General features: G+C 44.0%; 1 protein-coding gene across 2 annotated transcripts in view; it reads right to left on the reverse strand.

The window, feature by feature from the left end:
• The window catches only part of ttyh2l (tweety homolog 2, like), a 29,288-nt gene extending 11,713 nt beyond the window's left edge, over nt 1–17,575 (reverse strand). Inside the window, exons 1-4 of one of the 2 annotated variants that reach the window (XM_086176072.1) lie at nt 17,294–17,573; nt 12,921–13,093; nt 7,889–8,000; nt 2,494–2,714 (exon numbers count right to left, since the gene is read on the reverse strand). In XM_086176072.1, coding sequence (XP_086032198.1) covers nt 2,494–2,714; nt 7,889–8,000; nt 12,921–13,093; nt 17,294–17,422 — 635 coding nt within the window. In that variant the 5' untranslated portion in view covers nt 17,423–17,573. Of the gene's footprint in view, nt 1–2,493; nt 2,715–7,888; nt 8,001–12,920; nt 13,094–17,293 lie in introns of both variants that reach the window. The other variant, XM_086176071.1, reaches the window with a different exon arrangement.
• Nucleotides 17,576–17,867: the final 292 nt, after the last annotated feature.

The following is a 17,867-nucleotide window of genomic DNA, read 5'->3' on the forward strand; positions in this document are numbered from 1 at the left end:
GTCAGTAAAACCCGGTGACGTGCTGTTCATAAAAACCGATGCTTGCATGAAATAAAAATCAATGCTCTGGAAGACGGATGGGAGGCCACGCAAAGTGCCAGGAGTTGTGGTGTCAGGGCGGAGAAAACATGCTAAGCGAACCATGTGGGAACATGTATGGGTCCCGTGAAGGATGGGCCGGATTTGCGATACGACACGAGCAATTCATCGGCGGTACTTTTCGACTGGATTTACAAATAGTTTCTGACACGTTGTTGAGAGAAACCAAACAAAGATCACAAATATTTTGATAGAACGGCGGTGCAAGTGCAACGGCAGCGAGTTCCCGGTTCAATTCCGAAACCCGCGTTCTCCTCTAACAGTCCAAAAAACATGCAGGAGGTTCACTTGGAGACCAGACGTCGTGCAAATGGGAGGGTGAATAGTTGGACGTCCTCATATGTGGCCCCGCGATTGACTGGCAATGGGTCCGGGGTGAACCTGGCCTCTCGTCCAATAACAGCTGCGATAAGCTCCGGCGCCCCGCCAACCCTGATTGCGGGATAAGCGGTGCAGATAATGAATGAATGAATATTTATAGAGCACCTTCCATGAAGGGGTTGCTGGAGCGGGAGTAAACTAGATGGGTTTAGAGGCGTCCAATAAACCGCCTGCATGTTATTGGACTTTGTGAGGAAACTGTAGAACCTGGAGGAAACCCGGTCTGACACAAAGAGGACGTGCAGAAAGTTCCCCCCCTGTCGGAATCCAACCAGGGACCTTTTTGCCACAGTGACGTCCGCAAAATACATAATTGAATCAATTAATAAATAACGCAACCAGCCTGCAGAGGCCACACACAGTCCAGTCTCCATTGAATTTGAAGTCTTTTTTCCTTTCTTTACATACATACACACATACATACATATATATGCTTACACACACACAAATATACATTTACTATATTCACACACAAACAAACATACATGTATTACATATATGTATAAATATAGACATATACACACAGAAATAGATACACATACAGAAATATATACAGACATATATACACACATATATGTGTGTATATATATACACACACAAATATATATATATATATATATACACACACACACACACACACATATATATTTACTATACACACATACATATATGTAATACAATATATAAGTGTGTTATATATATGTGTGTTATATATGCACACACATACCTTTATACACACATACATATATATACATATATCTATATATAGACATATACACACACACACACACACACGCCAAAGTTCCAGAATAATCATCATTAAAAGACAATTACAGCAAAAGTCAGTGTGCGAGGGTAGAACAGTAGAAGCTCATGATGATTGAACTTTTCAACTTTCTATAAGGTCTGGAATTAAGCTTCGACGCACAAAAGCGTACAATTGTATGTGTTTACTTTGGAAGAACCCGTCTAGTGTGGAGCCGCTGGGGGTTTAATGGCATAATTGTCCACCCTGATGCTTCACCACCATGTCGTTCCGCCACACGTGTTCTTACCATGTGGGGAAAAAGGCTTCGACCATTATTTTGAACGTGGGATCAAGAGGTCACAGAACAAACACACACCAGAGACACAATACAAGTTGTTGTTCTTCGCAGCGTATCCCAGGATTCACTTATTATATCGTTATATCGCCCTTCAGGTTTGTTTTATTACAAAAAAATCAGAATACACACTGCTTTAACGGTTCATATCAAGGAAACACGCTCACAGCTTTACATCTAGACTCGCCCCGCTGCCTGATTGTAATATAATATGACACATAATAAAGGAGTTATTTAAGAGAAGGCGCCGATCGATCCTAAATCTGTCGTCTGTTAGTCGCCTCTGAAATGACTTGGAATTACTTTTATCGGACATAATGAACATGTTATACAGCGAATTCACATAAAAGTTATACCCCGCGGTCAAAAATGAAACCCTTTACAACAGAAACTGCCGTGCGTTTTCGAGCTCTGCAATAATTCAGTTTGGCCTGTGTTATTTTATTCAGTTTGACGATGTTACTGCTAACTTATTTTTTTTTTTTATCGCTTTATTGGATTTTTTTTTTTTTTTTTTTCTTTTAGCCTCTCGGCGGTTTGTCGGCGTTCTCCTTTCAGAAGAGCACCGTCTCATGGAGGACGGCACCTCAGAATAAGGAGCGCAATCAATGCGAGGACCGGCCTGCTCGTAAGGAGATCATTCACGGTCTAATAGTCGTCCCGCCATGCATAACACCGCGTTAGAGCTCCAACGCCGCATGAGACAATGAGCTCAATTTCAGCTTTCATTTATTTAGCAATCAGGTAAAATTACTTTTCCGGTCTGTTTTCCCGAGAGAAGATCAATAAAATCCCATCTGCTCTGCGTCTGGCCTGGATCACTCTAATTCCCAGTGCGAGCAACATGTTTACTTTTTTTTTTTTTCCCCCCCAAACACACACATAATGAAATGATGTAAATGGTATCTACCTGTAATACTCAATAAAGGCTGTTCGGTCAGCAATGGCCGCCAAGTCAACATTAGCTCTGTCGAAATCCGGCAGCGTCGTCAGCTCTCGGATTACGTTGTTGACCATAAGCTGCATAAAGCGCAGAGCTTGGAGGTATTTGGCGCTGGTGGAGAAGATCTCATCCAGACGTTCGAGATGCTGTTTTAGTCCCGTCTGCACGTTTCCGAGAGATCCCGTGGCCTAAAAGACACACAAAAAATAAAATAGCGAAAGGGGAGGGTGTGTGTGACACGGAGGAAATTGGCCAAAAGGGGGAGGTAAATAAATAAATTCAAAAAAAAGGGGAAATAATATTCAGACAGGAAAAATTGAAAAATTCAAGAGAACGTGGGGGAACCTAAGAAGCACTCCCTCCAGAAAAAAAAAAAAAAAGATTAACTTTCCTGTGCAGCCATGTGTTGTAATCAGATAAACAATGTTGGGGTGGAATACTGATAACAACACCGGGGAGACCCGTTATCACAGGGGTCTTTGATAGTGAGCGGAGTGGGAGGGGCCGCGGCTGAATGGAGCAAAATGCCTTTTACTCTCCCGTTTACACAGAAATAGTGATCGTCTGTGTTACTGCTGCACGAAAAAAGGTCAATTCCAAGAAACGACACGCGCGGAGACAATAGCATACATTTCCACAAGGACTAGGAAACGGCCGGTGCCGTAAAAATGACAGTCTAGTCGTCTTTATGTTGTCGGTATTCATTTATTCACCATCGACGTTGCTTATTTTGCGTTTAGGTTCGGGATCGGGCGGCTGAAGCCTTTCCCTGCTGTCATTGGACAAGAACGGTTGCAACATGAGATTCATTAAGAAATATAAGTGCAATTTCAACAACAATCTGCCTCGGTTTTGTCTTCTCAGTTCTCCGTGCATTTTGTTGTATTTTTTTTTTTTTTTGCCTTGGCGAGTCTCCGTGGCACCAAAACTTGCTGCATCCACACAAAGCATACAGATTTCTTATTAACCTCAACAAACAAATAAGAAGTGGTCCATTTTTTCTTGGAAAACCCAACACTCCATATCAACGGAGTAAAAGTAGTAGGAAAAAAGCTATTTCCAGACCCGGAAGCCAAAGTGGTCCCATCTGCTGTATGTTCTGAGTCACACTGTATTTTGTAGTGACGCTAACACTGACTGCATTTTTATTTCAAAAATGTAGTTCATTTTTTTTTGCATTTTTTTCAAAATCGTAGAATTATTCCACGAGCCGGACTGGACGCCCTGGCGGGCTGGTAATGGCCCGCTTGTCGTACGTTGACACCCCCTCGGTATTGAGAGAGGCAGCCATTCACACATCATATAGGACATCAAGAAGTTCAATAGACAAACGTGAGTTTGTGAGGAACAGAAAAGAGGTTTGAAAAAAAACCACACACTAAAAAAGCTCCAAAAATGAAGATCATTTTATTTTACATATCGTGCAGAAAACGCATTCTTTGTTTTGAGCAAACATAGGCTCTTCCTCAGATGCTTACCAGAGATATCTGGAGCCTATGTTTGCTTGAAATGTCATGGGAGAATAAATTTTCTGTACGATATGTAAAATAAATCATCTTTATTATTGGAGCACTTTTAGTGTGCAGGTTTTTTTCAAACCTCTATTGTGTCCTTCACAAACTCCCATCTCAGTCTGTCTTTTGAGCTTCTTCGGTCGATAAGATATCGATGGTAGCAACACGGGTGGCAGCTTGAATCTCCATATCACGAATGCTTTTTGCACTATATGTAAAGTAAATTAACTTTATTTTTGGAGCACCTTTTGGTGTGGGGATTTTTTTTCAAACCTCTATTCGGTGGACTTTTTTTGTCGATGTGCGTGTTTTTTTCCTTTTCCTAGTTTGTGAAGGACACACACACACACACACACACACACACACGAATGAAAGCCATCACGGCCACTTTGCGTTGTTGTCATCATTAAAATACGTGCAAGGCTCCACCGACAGCGACCATATGTTGTATCCAACCTCTCCTCTAAACCATCTCCTCTCCATTAAGCACTCTTTCCACCTTCAAAATTCCTGAGAGAGGCCGCTCATCCACGCGCACGCGCTGTGAAAACTCACCGCGAGGCAGATAATAAAAATGTATCTCCGTCTCCTCGCCGGTGTAACTTTTCAAACAATTGATTAAATTCGGAGCCTGCGCTCCTGATGGACTGTAAGTGAGGACCCGGAAAGAGAAACTACGGAGAGATGAGGCCGAGATACAAGCCCATCCTCCACTCCAGCACTCCCGGGGGGACGGGAGTGTGTGATTGCCAGTAAACTATTCTCAGTCCTCCCCGGCGCCCCGTGTTCATCATCTCTCACAGCTCCTGCCCCGAATCTTATCAGCGGGCGAGCCGGCCTCAGTGGGAGAAATGGGATCCATCAGCTGGCTGCTCATAGCGATCAACATTTCCCTAATCTGGCCTGTCCCGTCTTCCTTTAAAATGGATTAAAGCTGCCGTTTACATAGAAAGCGGGTCACAAGGCGGGCTCGCCGTAATGGGCGTCCTTGTTAAAACCGGTCTGGCTGATTTAAGACGCCGAGCTCGACTCCAAATAACTACGGATGCGCTAGAAAACCATTTGGCGAGCGTATTGTATGCGTCTGAAATGTCCTGAATGGACACCGACAGTAAACCGATACCCGTGATTACAGAATCTAGAGTCGAGAAAAGCAATATATTGTAAACCCGGGTGCCGCGGAGAGGCATTTAAGGGCATTGATGTATGGGTTGGGAAGTAGCAATTGCTTCTTTTTCTCCCCTTGGAAACACGAGGCAGCGTTGGCTTTAGGAAAAGGAAGAGCAATGCTCAAACCCCAGCAGAGGCTGTAAATTGCAAACACACATTCTGATATAGTGCCGCCATTTGTCGTTTGCTATTCTCTGGCGGCGCTGAGGAGCTCTTAACAACGCCGTGCTAGAGAATAAGACTAAAAATATAAAAATGCCTGTCAGCCGTCAATAGCCCCCTCCGTGGCCCTCCTAGGCTAATCTTTCCATCAGCGATGCGTGTTGATCTCTCGCGGAGAACGAGAGTGCACGTTCGGCGGCGAGGCGAGCTTTAAGCAGCTCTAAAATCGCAGAGACGCTGCGTATCTGGCCCTAAAGAAGCCCCTCGGATTTCGGTCCGCCGTTTCATAAGCAAAAATCTCCGAGGCGTAATAGCGAGGGGCGAGAAAAGAATGGGGAGAACCATTAAAATAAGCAATAGAGAAATATTGAAATATTGAGTCGACGTCAGGCAGGAGCAGGAAGAAAAGAAGTGTTAGCTTTATGGGATGGACTGCCCGGAAAGTCATCATCTCTCTAGGAGGAGTACATTACGCCAAGCTATGATTTCGCCAGTGCAGAAAAGCATTTCTTTCCCCGGGGAGCGTCTATGTTTCTGGTGCAGTCACTGTATACATCACGCTACTGGAGTAAATCAATGCCGGGATGTCGCTAAGTAACTGAGCTGCACGGGATGCAAACGCACCACAGGCTGGATGGCATTAAGAGAAAAAGGTATAAAAAAAGAAAAGAAAAAAAAAATGCTGCAATACAACCCATGCTTATCAACTCTGATGCCACAAGAAGCTGGCAGAAGTTAAACCGCCGCAAAATCAAAATATCCCCGCAATATATCACACGCGCGCTCCCGGAAAGGTAGCCATGTTTTGTTGATTCAACATTACGGTCATTTAAAAGGTCTCAGTCGCGGCACCGCTCAGAGAGAGGTCTCTCGATCCCCCCGTGTCAAATCACAAAAGATAGATAGATACGCCGCCTGCGGCCCTGAATATGGACATAAAGGTGAATCAACACCTCTGAGACAGTTTGTATGAAAAATGACCGGCCAGCTACTCAGGGTAGATGTGGGACGGGATGCAATACGACACGTCTGCAACAAATTCTGCCTTCATAGTGATATTCACAATAATATTGAACTTTAAATGTACCCGGGTTATAGTATGGCATGGGGACCAATGGATTGCGTTGCATGGTGGAGTGTACTATTCATTCTTTTATTCATTATCTGTAGCGTGTAGCCTGCACCAGAGGTCAAAGGGGGGGCTGCAGCCTGTCATGCATTCGACATATATTAACTCTCTCCCTCACATGTCTGGGCGATTCAGGGTCGCCGATGAACACCCTGCGTGTTTTCGGACCGTAGGAGGAAAGCCACGCACACACGGAGGTGGAAATACGGCGCCTCCACACAGAATGGCTGTTGGAATCCAATTCGAAAGCCAACTTGGAAGCGCTAACCGCTGCGCCGCCGCGTCGCCAATATCGTGTATTTAAAGAGGCGAAATATTAAAATGACACCAAAACATCCACTGGGTCCCCACTGATGAATGCAAATTAGAATTATTCAGAGAGGTAAATGAATATCAACCTTATAAAATTAGAACGCTGACTCCTTCTACAGTTCCCCTGATGAAGTAGCCGGCGAGCGTAGATGAGCAGCTTCACGAGCCGTGAGAGAAAGCGTGCTTTGGTTTATTTGCTGCTGTGTTAATGGCAAAGCTGAAAAATAGCAAAATACATTTAAGAAAAAAAAAAAAAAAAAAAAAATCTTTCTTGAAATGCAATGAAACAGGTCCCTGTTTCATTGCATTTCAAGAAAGATTTATTTTTTTTCTTAAACGCATTTTGCAATTTTTCAACTTTACCATGAAACAGAGCACAAAGCTGTAAGTGGGTGTGTCATTCTAACATGGACACACAGACACATACACTCGCACATACAGCACAGATTGTAAGACTGAGAGCAATATAAAGAGAAGAGGCTTAACATCCATTAATGCACTGCAGATGGGAGTTAATCCTCTTCTTCCTCGTTGCGATTATTGCTTCTTGCTAGGTCTTGTTCTGACTCTCCTGCTCTCGTCCCTGTTTCCGATCCCCAGCCGCCGCCCCCCTGCCGCCCCTAAGCCTTCCAAATAATGTCCCTGAATGCAGGTCAGGAATTGTGTGTGGAAAAAGTCCCTATTTACAAATCCGGAGGCGCCGGGCCCCTCCGCTCTCTCTCCGTGACAAACAGCATGCCCGGACCCCCCGCGGTGATGTGCCGGTGAAGCTCCGCCGCACAAGAGCTATAAATCAGTGTTTCCGACTGGAGTGCGACATAAAGCCATGAGCAGATTGCGCTTTGTGCTATCGCGGCTAATAAAAAAAAAAAAAAAAAAAAGCACAATAAAAACAACAAATGCTTCACATTGCACCTCGCACACGTGAATATACGATTGGATTATATATTATCTGCCCGACTAACACAAAATAGATTGTTATCCCTAAATCGTCAAACGTGGATTCAAAAGAAACCGGTTTCGGGACGACCGCGGTAATTCTTAACGACGGATGATGTTATTTTATTTCCCTTACCAGGCTGCTGATGCCACCCAGCGTGTGATTGGCGTTGTAGAGCGAGTAGGTCAGCTGGTACACGCCGTCGTTGGTCTCGCTGTTTCCGTAAAATCCGACACCTACAGCAGAACTGGGGAGAGAGGAGATCCAGATCAGATAAACACACCGACACAGGGGACTCTCTGTTATCACGGCCCGCAAGGGGGTCGTGGTTTTTTGGTTTTTTTCTGTGGCTTCGTCAGTCAATCAGAACCTTTTCAGAAGGAAAAAAGCGAAACAATCTGAAGAGGTTGAGGCAGAGAATGATAATCGCAGATTTGGAGCCATTTCACAAAGGAAAGAGATTGTATTTCAATCAAATCGGGATTCAAATATTTTTTGTTTCTGTATTCTAACTTTACTCTTATAAAGACCTGGAAGATATTACTGGTGAGGTTTGGAGTTTCACTGCTTTTTGTGTATTTTTGCCAAGTCTGGTGCAGTGAATTAAATTATTGCTTCATCTGTTAAAAATACTTGACCCAGAACTGAATGTGACTTCCCTGATGATTCCAGGACGTCCTCAACTAGTTGGTGGTTTACCTCAAGTTTTTGATTTTACTCGTGACTTAATCAGCTAGAGATGATGTTTAAAAGCGGTTCGTCATTCATTCTCTTCCAGGACATTTAGGGATCATTTGAATTTCTCATGGCATTGATGCGGATACACTGCGATCTAATAGTTACTTTGCGGGTAACATGATCCGCAGGAATTATGGGAAATGTAGTTTATAGTCAATGCAAGTGTTTGACTTCGCTATCGTAAGACCATTGGACCTATTAAAACGTTCTTGCGGGCCACGTGAAATAAACGCGGTGGGCCACATTTGGCCCGCGGGCCTTGAGTTTGACACTTGTTGTAAAGAAACATGTACACGTTATTGTAAAATGCACACATATAGAGACATTCAACCGCTCTCTCTCTTATTCACGTCACGTGGACATACCATGCTGAAATCTTGTCGTTGTGAAGAAATTCAAGTCCAGTTGCCCCGATAAGAAGAGTTCGAGAAATGGACTGTGAATAGTTGAACGTCTCTATATAATATGCACATTATACAATAACGTTTACAAGTTTCTTTACGATGCCTGAATAAGAGCGAATTGTTGTTTGTCTCTTGATGACGTACACATGCCAGAGTCAATGTTCCTTTTTGACATGTGAATGATTGCATGTTTCAAGATTCAAAGCATTTATTGTTACATGCAAAGTGTAAAAACGTGTTTCCCTGCCGTCCGCAGCAAAGTAGGCCGCAGTGCAGGATATATAATAATAAGAAATAATGATTCACTCATCAATGATGGGCGAATGAGAGTTAACAATTGTATGTACATCAGGGTGTCAAACTAATTTTGGTCCGGGGGCCACATACGGCCTAATTTGATGTCAAGGGGGCCGGAAAGGTAAAATCATTACCTGGTAATGTAACACTAAGTCAAAATGTTTCCTTTCTTTTAGTGTAAATAAGGTAAACAGGTAAATTATAAAAATCTTTATATGTGATGAACTGCTCCTCTAAAAAAAATACATGACAAGTTAACATTAAAAATGAACATTAAAAAAGAATGGACGAAATGATACCCTAAGAATATTGTTGCACTTAAAGAGAAAATCTTGTCACTATGGGAAAATTGGCCAATCAGAAAATTGATCGGTAGCATGTATAAGAGGAGGTATAATGTTCACAAGGCTAATGGTGGCTATTCTGGTTATTAAATCAACCTTTTTAATTTTGCGTTTCTTTTTTTTTTTTGGGCTATTATTTTTGTGTTTTTTATTTTTTATTTTTTTTATAGAAATAAGAAAAAAAAAGCTTGTATCAACAATGTCACTTGAAGTTTTTTTTCCCCATCAAAAAATCTTTTTTTTTTTTTTTTTTCAAATTTTGAAGCAAAAAAATACATTCCAAAGTTACTTTTTCATTTTATCCTTGCCTGTTTTTTTTTTTTTAAACCCACTGTATTAAACTGGGCCGTACTAACACAAGTCAGAGACCCCTGGTGTGCATGAACAAGTGAATGGTTATGTTTCTACATGACCTGTGAATGGTGATATGGAAATGACGGCAAGAATTCAGACTTCATATGCACCCATTCGCTCTCATTTACGCGTCAAATAGAGACATAAAACGGAGTCGGTATTATTGTAGCTGTCTTGTGAGAATTCCTCCGTCTTGACCTCCATCTGTTTGTAATCTAACAGATTCCACATCCACGTTTCGGGCCGTGATGTTGAATCTGTTCTCCCTCGAGGGACTAGAACCATATCACGATTCTTTTTAGAGCGTATCTCAAAGGACCACACAAGATTGCCGTCTTCCACCCTCCTGCCCCCTCCACCCCCGTCCAGCAGCTCGAGCCCAAGCCCCTGTAATAGCGAGGATTAGTGCCCAAACCCTGACAGTCGGTGTTACACATGACAAGGGATGTCAGCCAACACTGACGTCGGAAATGATAACATTTCATTTTAACCCGACCGGGGTTAAAAAAAAGAAAAAAAAAAAAAAAATCAGTCCACTTACAGATCAGAGGTTAGTGATAGGAAGGGGGGACGGGGAGCGTTTCTAAGCTGTGATTTGGATTGTGGCTAATAAGCAAATAAATACTTATTTCACCCTGAATGTCTGTTAGTTCTTTCTCACTTGGGACTTGTGCATCTGTGCCGTGTTTTGCACCGAACCACACGGAGACAACGGGTTGACGCCTTCATCCTCCCCGGTGAGACGGTGGCAGTGAGGGATCAAAGATATGCTGTGTTCTTTTTGAAAAATAAAATAAAAATACAAAAAAAAAAAAAAAAAAAAAAAAAAAAAAAAAATCACACACAGCCTGTCAGAGTGTCTGCCTTGTATCACCGTGAGGGCTGATGTGCAGAAGGTATTGCTGTGTGTGTGTGTGTGTGTGTGTGTGTGTGTGATGGCGAACATCCTGTTGCTGTAACCTTGTGAGCAATAATGAAAGCCACTGTCTGTGCCATTAAACTAGTTCCCTCTGGTTATGATTAGCGCCATTCAGGGCATAGCCTGGATAATGCAGTCTGAACAAAAAATACAATTACAGTAATTGTTACATCCTGATTTGAATGGACGCGGCTTTGTGAATTTCCATATCTGGTTGGTTATAAGAAAGCGGGCGTGTCGCGCTCGTCTCTTTCTGTGACATTCGCGTTCCAGATGATCGGTTCCGACTTGGACAATAAGCTCCCTATTTACCATAATGCCAAGCTAGCAACACATCAGCGACAATAGAGACCCGGTAATGACACGGTAATGAAACAGTAATGAGACAGAACATCAGGGCCAGTTGAGCCTCCGGGGAAACATTAACGGTTATGTGAGTGTGGGCGCTGTCTGAGGGAGATAGAGATGTGAAAAGACCCAGTGCAACAATTGGGCACGTGTGCCACTATTCAGGCCGGTTACGAAAGTCCACGCTCCTTCCCTCCCTCCCAGGATGAGCTCTGCGAGAGCCGTGCGTGGACGTCCGCCTCTGAGATCGCAGATCGGCCTCGCGGACAAGTAAGCAAAGCAAGGCGCCGACTGAATAGGACTTTGAGTAGAATAGAATAGAATTTGACATTTCTGATGAAAAGGAGAAGTGCGCCGCTAACACACATCCCGTGATGCACAATAATAGGCGATAATAGGGGAGGAGAACTGTGCAGAGGAAGGGGGGTGAAAAAAAAAAAAAAAAATCAAACAAACTGTTTTTAGATGCATCTTTTTTTTTCTTTTTTCTGAACAACCCTTCTTTGTTCCGGTCCATCTTAAAAAAAAAAAAAAAAAATTAAAAAAAAACCTCAAGCAATAGATATGTAGCGAGCACATTTTCCATTATACGGAAATGTCTGCCGCCACCGACTGCGATTACCGGTGAATGGATGCACGATGGGATTAACATAGAAATATTACCTGGAAGGGTTTCACGTAACAAATCTCCATTATTAGCAAGTCAGATTTGATGTACAAGAGCGACATTCAGGCAGCCCATGAACTGCGCTTATAAAAGCACAAAACCTAACCTGTAACGTAAACCGCCTCTTGAACCCCAAGTGATTTACGGCTGCGTTATTTGCAATGTAGATTATTTGTTAAAATAAATTTGAATATGTTAATATCCCCCAAGAGCGGGCCTGCGCCGAGCGAGATGAGAGGTCTGAGCGGGGAAGATATGCTTTGCTAAACAGCATCATGCCCCGCCACTTAGCATAACAACAGCGCCTGTGTGCTGTAACGGCAGCGTACGGGCGCAGGAGGCTAACTAAGTTAAAGGCCGACACTTAAATGTCAGAAAAGCAGATCCGAGCGCGAATTCAATTTGGCCTTTTTCGGGGAGACCCCCCCCCCGATCACCCCCCCTTTTTTTTCTCCAGGGTCGTTCTTTTCTTTTCTGCACGGACGGTTTCTCACACTACGAGCCGGAGTTTCCGCAAACTGTCCGGGAAATCGATCCCGTTTGTTTACGATAAAAAACGCCAATTTACGATCCCGCGATTCTGGTGCAGATTCAGGTGTTGGCTGTGCAACCCGAAATCCCTTGAATGCACTTTTAAAGCGTCAACCCGCCCGACGGCGGGGTAATGGTACGGCGGATCTCCTTTCATGGACGCACTGCAGCCTGTCAGGTACTAATTTGAGGCGCATATTTTGGCACGTAACACGAATCTTGTGACACGTTGTCAGAAGCGATTCTTCCTCTCTCATCCGTGCTCCCCGGAAAGGGTTCCACCTTGGTTACGAGCGAGTAGATTCGCCGCAACTCTGGCATCCTGCCTGACATATTGCTAAAAGCGCGTATGAAATAAACAGCAGATGGAGCCAAGTTATCTGACTCATAAGGATTTCGCTTTGATTGTTACTTCTTTTGACACTCTGCTGCTTTGGAGATGAAACCTGATTTTTTTTTTTTTTTTTTAATGATTTCCTGTGATTTCCTGTGTCGAGTATGTTTTATTGAGAAAAAAACAAAAACAAAAAACAGTCAGGTGTGTGTGTGTCATTTCATGTCGTACCATATGATCAGGCCTGCGACGACGGCGGTCCAGGTGACGCAGCAGGTGTCGGGCCTTTTGGCGTCTTTGTCGGCGTCCCCGCGGCGGCAGCACAGGCAGAACAGGTACGACGACAGAACCAGCAGGCTCAGGCTCAGGCCCAGCGCGCCGACGCATGCTAGGATGATCAGGGACTGGTGGAGGAGGGGCGAGGGGGGGGGGGGGGGGGGGGGGAAGATCACACATTCATATGGACGTTTATTTCCTGCAGCTGAATCGTTTTCTAAAACTAAGGCGATGGGAACAAAGACCGTTTTTTTTTTTTGACTGAGTGCAGAACGTGCATGCACAGCGCTGTGGCCGAAAAACATGAAAACAGGAACCATCAGAGGCTGTGGAGGGTGGGGGTTGTGGGGGGGGGGGGGGGGGGGGTATCATGTGACACATATTATTCAGTCTTGTGATTCCTGAGTGTACAAAATATTCAAAGCCTGAGGGGCTGAAGGGAAAAGAGGAACTCTGACGTGGAGAGGGAAGAAAACCGTTGCTAAGTAAATAAATATTTCAGATTATTTCCCTCCACGAATGTTGGCGGGCCTTAATATGCAGAGTTTTTATTTTTCTTTTTTTTTTTTCCCTTTTTCTCCCGTCTGCATGCAGCAAAACTAGTTTGCGCGCCCCCCCGTCGAGCGGCTGATGCCTCCTGTGTGAAAAGACTTGGAAACTCCGCTGTATAATTACCATGAATATTTTACATTTAGCAATTTAGTTGGTTCTCTGGTTTACCCAGCGCGTACGGTAGAGCTGACGCTTTGTTTGACAGCAATCCTGAAGAAAGCGCGAGTATTATTTTTACAGTTCACTTTGAGAATTAAAGCGAGGATGTGTTGAGTTATTATACACTCGACACAAAAACATCATTACGGCAAATCTGGTGCGAGTTAAGGGAAAATAAGCAAAAAACTTTTTAATAAAATTGGAAACTCTCGGAATTTGATCTCCTCAAAACAGAACGTTCTGTGATGCGCGTCAAATCAAATTACCGTTATTGTCATTGTGCAATCAGGGCTGAACGAGGCGACGCTTCTCGGGAATCTACGCGGCACCAATGACATCGCGCACGTCATTTCGAGGTCATTCCACGTTTGTGCGTTGCTGAACATTATCAGAAGATCTGGTAGGATTCTAGCAGGTTCCGTGTCTCCGGGTTCCTCCCGCACTCCCAAAAAACAGTTACTGGAGACACTAAATCGGCCAGTCGGGTGAATGAAAGGATGAATTGTTGTTTGTCTCTTTAAAACGTATGAAAATTGTGTGTATCTATACGAGATGTGAATGAAAGTGTGTGAAGGCTTGTTTTTCTCCATTTGAGGTTTGGATGAGGGAGTGAATATTTGTAAGTCCTTTTCTGATACGTGAACGAGGGAGTGAATAATTGTGTCTCTACGTGATGCATGAATGAGAGGGTGAATGATTATTAATAAAACGACAGAGCCAATGGTTGTATGTCTCAATGTGACACGTGAACAAGGAAACGATCGATTATACGTCTCTATGCGACCTGGGAATGATTGATTTGTGATTGCGACGGTTGTTCGTCTCTATATAGTGCATGAATGAGAGTATTAATGGTTGCATGTTTCTATAGGAGTTGTGAATGGTTGTTTTAATTTGTTAGTTCGCGCACAGGCGCACATGCACACACTCACACACACAGTCATCAAGTACCGGCCATATGAACTCACTCACTTGAATGAAAAACTGTTCATATAACAGCACTGTCATACTTTTTTTTTTTTTGCAACTGTACCATAGCACTTTACAAAAAGAAAATCAAACCCTGCCATATCAACCTCAGCATAACTCGTCGTTCTCTATGACAAATTATAATTTTTTGCACTTTTATGTGTTAACGTACGTCGGTATCCACATAAAGTTGACTTTGACTTGGCGAATGAGCGAGTGAGTGTTTATTCGTCTCTATCTGTCGTATGAATGACAGAGTGAATGTTTGTACGTCCCTTTACGACACGTAATGTTTTATAAAACGTGTGAATGACGGGGTGATTGTCGATATCGAACAATCGCCCCCACTGCAAGGTAAGCGGTCCAGATAATTAACGCGTGAATGAAGTATATAGGATAAAACAACAAAATACAGTAACACCGCCTCTTCTCCTACGATAACTTGCGGCGCGTAAAACCCGTCGTCTGTGTCACGGAGCGCGATGTGGAACGCAAGTTAACGCGGAAACCCGGACGATTATATCCGCTCGTCTGAAAAAGGGATAATTAACGAAGGTTCTGCCGCTGCGCTTCGCGCCACGTGTCAAACGTGAGGCGCAATTAGCGCCGGTGCCGCTCCGTGATCGACCGGGAGGGAAAACCTGCGCGAGGCCTGTTGTCGGCCACAAAGGCAGAACATCAAGAAGCGGAACAAATACGCTTATTTAATTATTCTCATTCGGCAGAATCCCATTCGGCGTCGGCTGGAAAACATCACTCACGGTAAGTTTCAGGTGGTGATGTGGAAATCACATGACTTGCAGATACACGCGTTGTTTAGGAATCTCGAAGAGTACTATTTGTGTTTTCGTCTGCTGACTGCTGACACACGGCTTCTATAATTGCTCCTTGCATCTTTTTAACCCACCAATCGCGACGCTGGAAAATGGAAACAAAGAACAAGCAGGCCTGGAGCTTGTCATATGCTTCTGGATTTGCGCCACACCCCTTTCTGCATCATTACGTTGTCCGTTTAAACGCCGGATGATTTGAATCATTTCCTCCTTATAGTTATTCCTGAACCAAAGTTTTCAAGAAAGTTGGCCAGTTTAGACAAGGAGAGATTCCACATGTGAATGAAATCAGCTGGATTAGCTCGAAGCTTAGCTGCAAAATGCTATTAGGTTGTGCATTGGTTATTCCCGAGGCTGACCGCGAATTCCCATTTCTGTGTCGCGGAGCTTGTCTGGTTGCAGCCGAGTCCGGATTCCAAAAATTAAAAAAAAAAAAAAAACACAAGACTAAAAGACACCTCCCCCTTCTGATGTCAGAAATGCTTTGTTCATTTCACCACCAGAGGAGAAAGATACAGAAAGCACTTACCATCATTCATCAAAAGTTATTCCGCTTCCCAAAGGCCTGCTCGGATGGTATATTCCTAATTATGAAGGTCTGTCTAATCAAATTAAACAACACACTGCAACCCTCAGGAAAACCGTGTGCAGCTGCTCGGTGTGTGTGTGTGTGTGTGTGTGTGTGTGTGTGTGTCCCTCCATCCTCACAGGGCGAGGTGACAGCACGTCAACTTAAGAACATCATATTCATTACATTCATTCACATCTCCCTATTAGAAGTTGAACGCCTCGCTTCGCACTCGGCCTGCGTGGAACTGCAGGGGACGACGCAACGGATCTCACCTGGCGAAGAAAGAAACCGGGTGTGAGGTCTCGACCCCGAGGTGACAATGCAACGTCAACGCTTTGCAAAATTAAAATAAATTTCCCTTTTTTTTTTTTCCCGCCTCACACCAGTACGACACAACAAATCCACCTATTCCTTGTGTTGACAACACAAACGTAGGCTGCCATTTGAAATCCAATTGGCACCCGGCACAACGCTCCGGCTTTTGTTATATTACTTTCCGGCATGGCGAGCCTGTCCGAATACATCCAATAATCTCACCTCGCTGTGGATTGCGATGTGAATAAAAGAGCTGGGGGTAGATCATGACGGTGAAGAAGCCACGATGGCAAACTTGGACATAAAGTTGAGCACTAGTCTCCGACACAGTCCCGCCAAACTTGCAATTTATGAATCTGCACTTTTTCAATGTGCAAATCCCATGCAGTTATTTTTTATTCTTTAATAATTTACCGATTTATCTTCTGAAAACACCCAGTCAAACTATCAAACTTCACTATGGACAGGAAAAAAATCTTAATTTCACTGCAGGGTATCCTGACCGTGCTCGTGAAAATAAAAACACTTGAATCCTTGAATTGCACCCACGACCCCGAGGAAACCTTAGTGAAATTAAAATACAACCAATTAAAAGTGATTCTGATTGGAAATGTTTTGTTTCTTCCAGTCAAATTCCACTTAGATTTTTGTTTTTTTTTTCCTATTATTTTGTTGCGTCAGTGTGTATCATTCCGCGCGTAAAGTACGCAAATAGTACGCAGCCCCCGTCAGCTGGTATTTTAGTTAATGCAGGTCATGTGTCATCATGTGAGGAGTGTATTTCCACTCATGGACGGGGGTTAGAAAGGGAAAAAAAATATAATTAAAAAAAAAAAAATCATTTCTCTCTCCGGGCAAGTTTTTCACCGAGGCAGTTTTTTTTTTTTTTTTTTCTTTGGAAAGTGCGGCGGTGTCTGCGGGTCGCGTACCTGCTGGTAGGTCTCCTGCTCCGGCTTGAAGGTGCCGTCGACGGGCTGCAGAAGGAAGTCGAGGTGCGGGAAATTGTGCAGCCAGTAGGTCCACCACGGAGCCACGTAGTCGAACCGTGCAGCTGCCATGCCGGCTGGAGGAAGGCTCCGCCGGGGCGACGGGGGGCGCCGGGCAGGGGGTGGAAGGGGTGGAAGGGGTGGACGCGCTTCTCTCACACACTCGACTTGAAAATATTCCCAGGATTTGCGCGAAAAGATGAAAAAAAAAAAAAAAAAGCAGATCTTCGTCTAGGAAGTTTCCCTCTCCATCACATCTTCACTTTGTCATTTCACTCCGGTTTCCATACTTGTGCGTGAAACCGCACACACACACACACACATATGTGGATGCATGCACAAGCACACACACTATCCGAGTGACGACAAGAACCTGCGCTCCCAATCAGAAGAGGCGTGACAGCCCGCCGGGCGGCCCCCAGGGGCCTCCCCGGGGGCCACTTCTTTGGACGAGCCACCTCTCGGATGAGGGTTTCATCAGAAAAATAAAGAAGATTCACAAAAGAAACGATTTAAA

The sequence above is a fragment of the Fistularia commersonii genome, chromosome 28 (genome assembly GCF_037954325.1).
Source record: "Fistularia commersonii isolate RoL2024-O1a breed Wild chromosome 28, RoL_Fcom_v1.0, whole genome shotgun sequence".
NCBI classification, from domain to species: domain Eukaryota; kingdom Metazoa; phylum Chordata; class Actinopteri; order Syngnathiformes; family Fistulariidae; genus Fistularia; species Fistularia commersonii.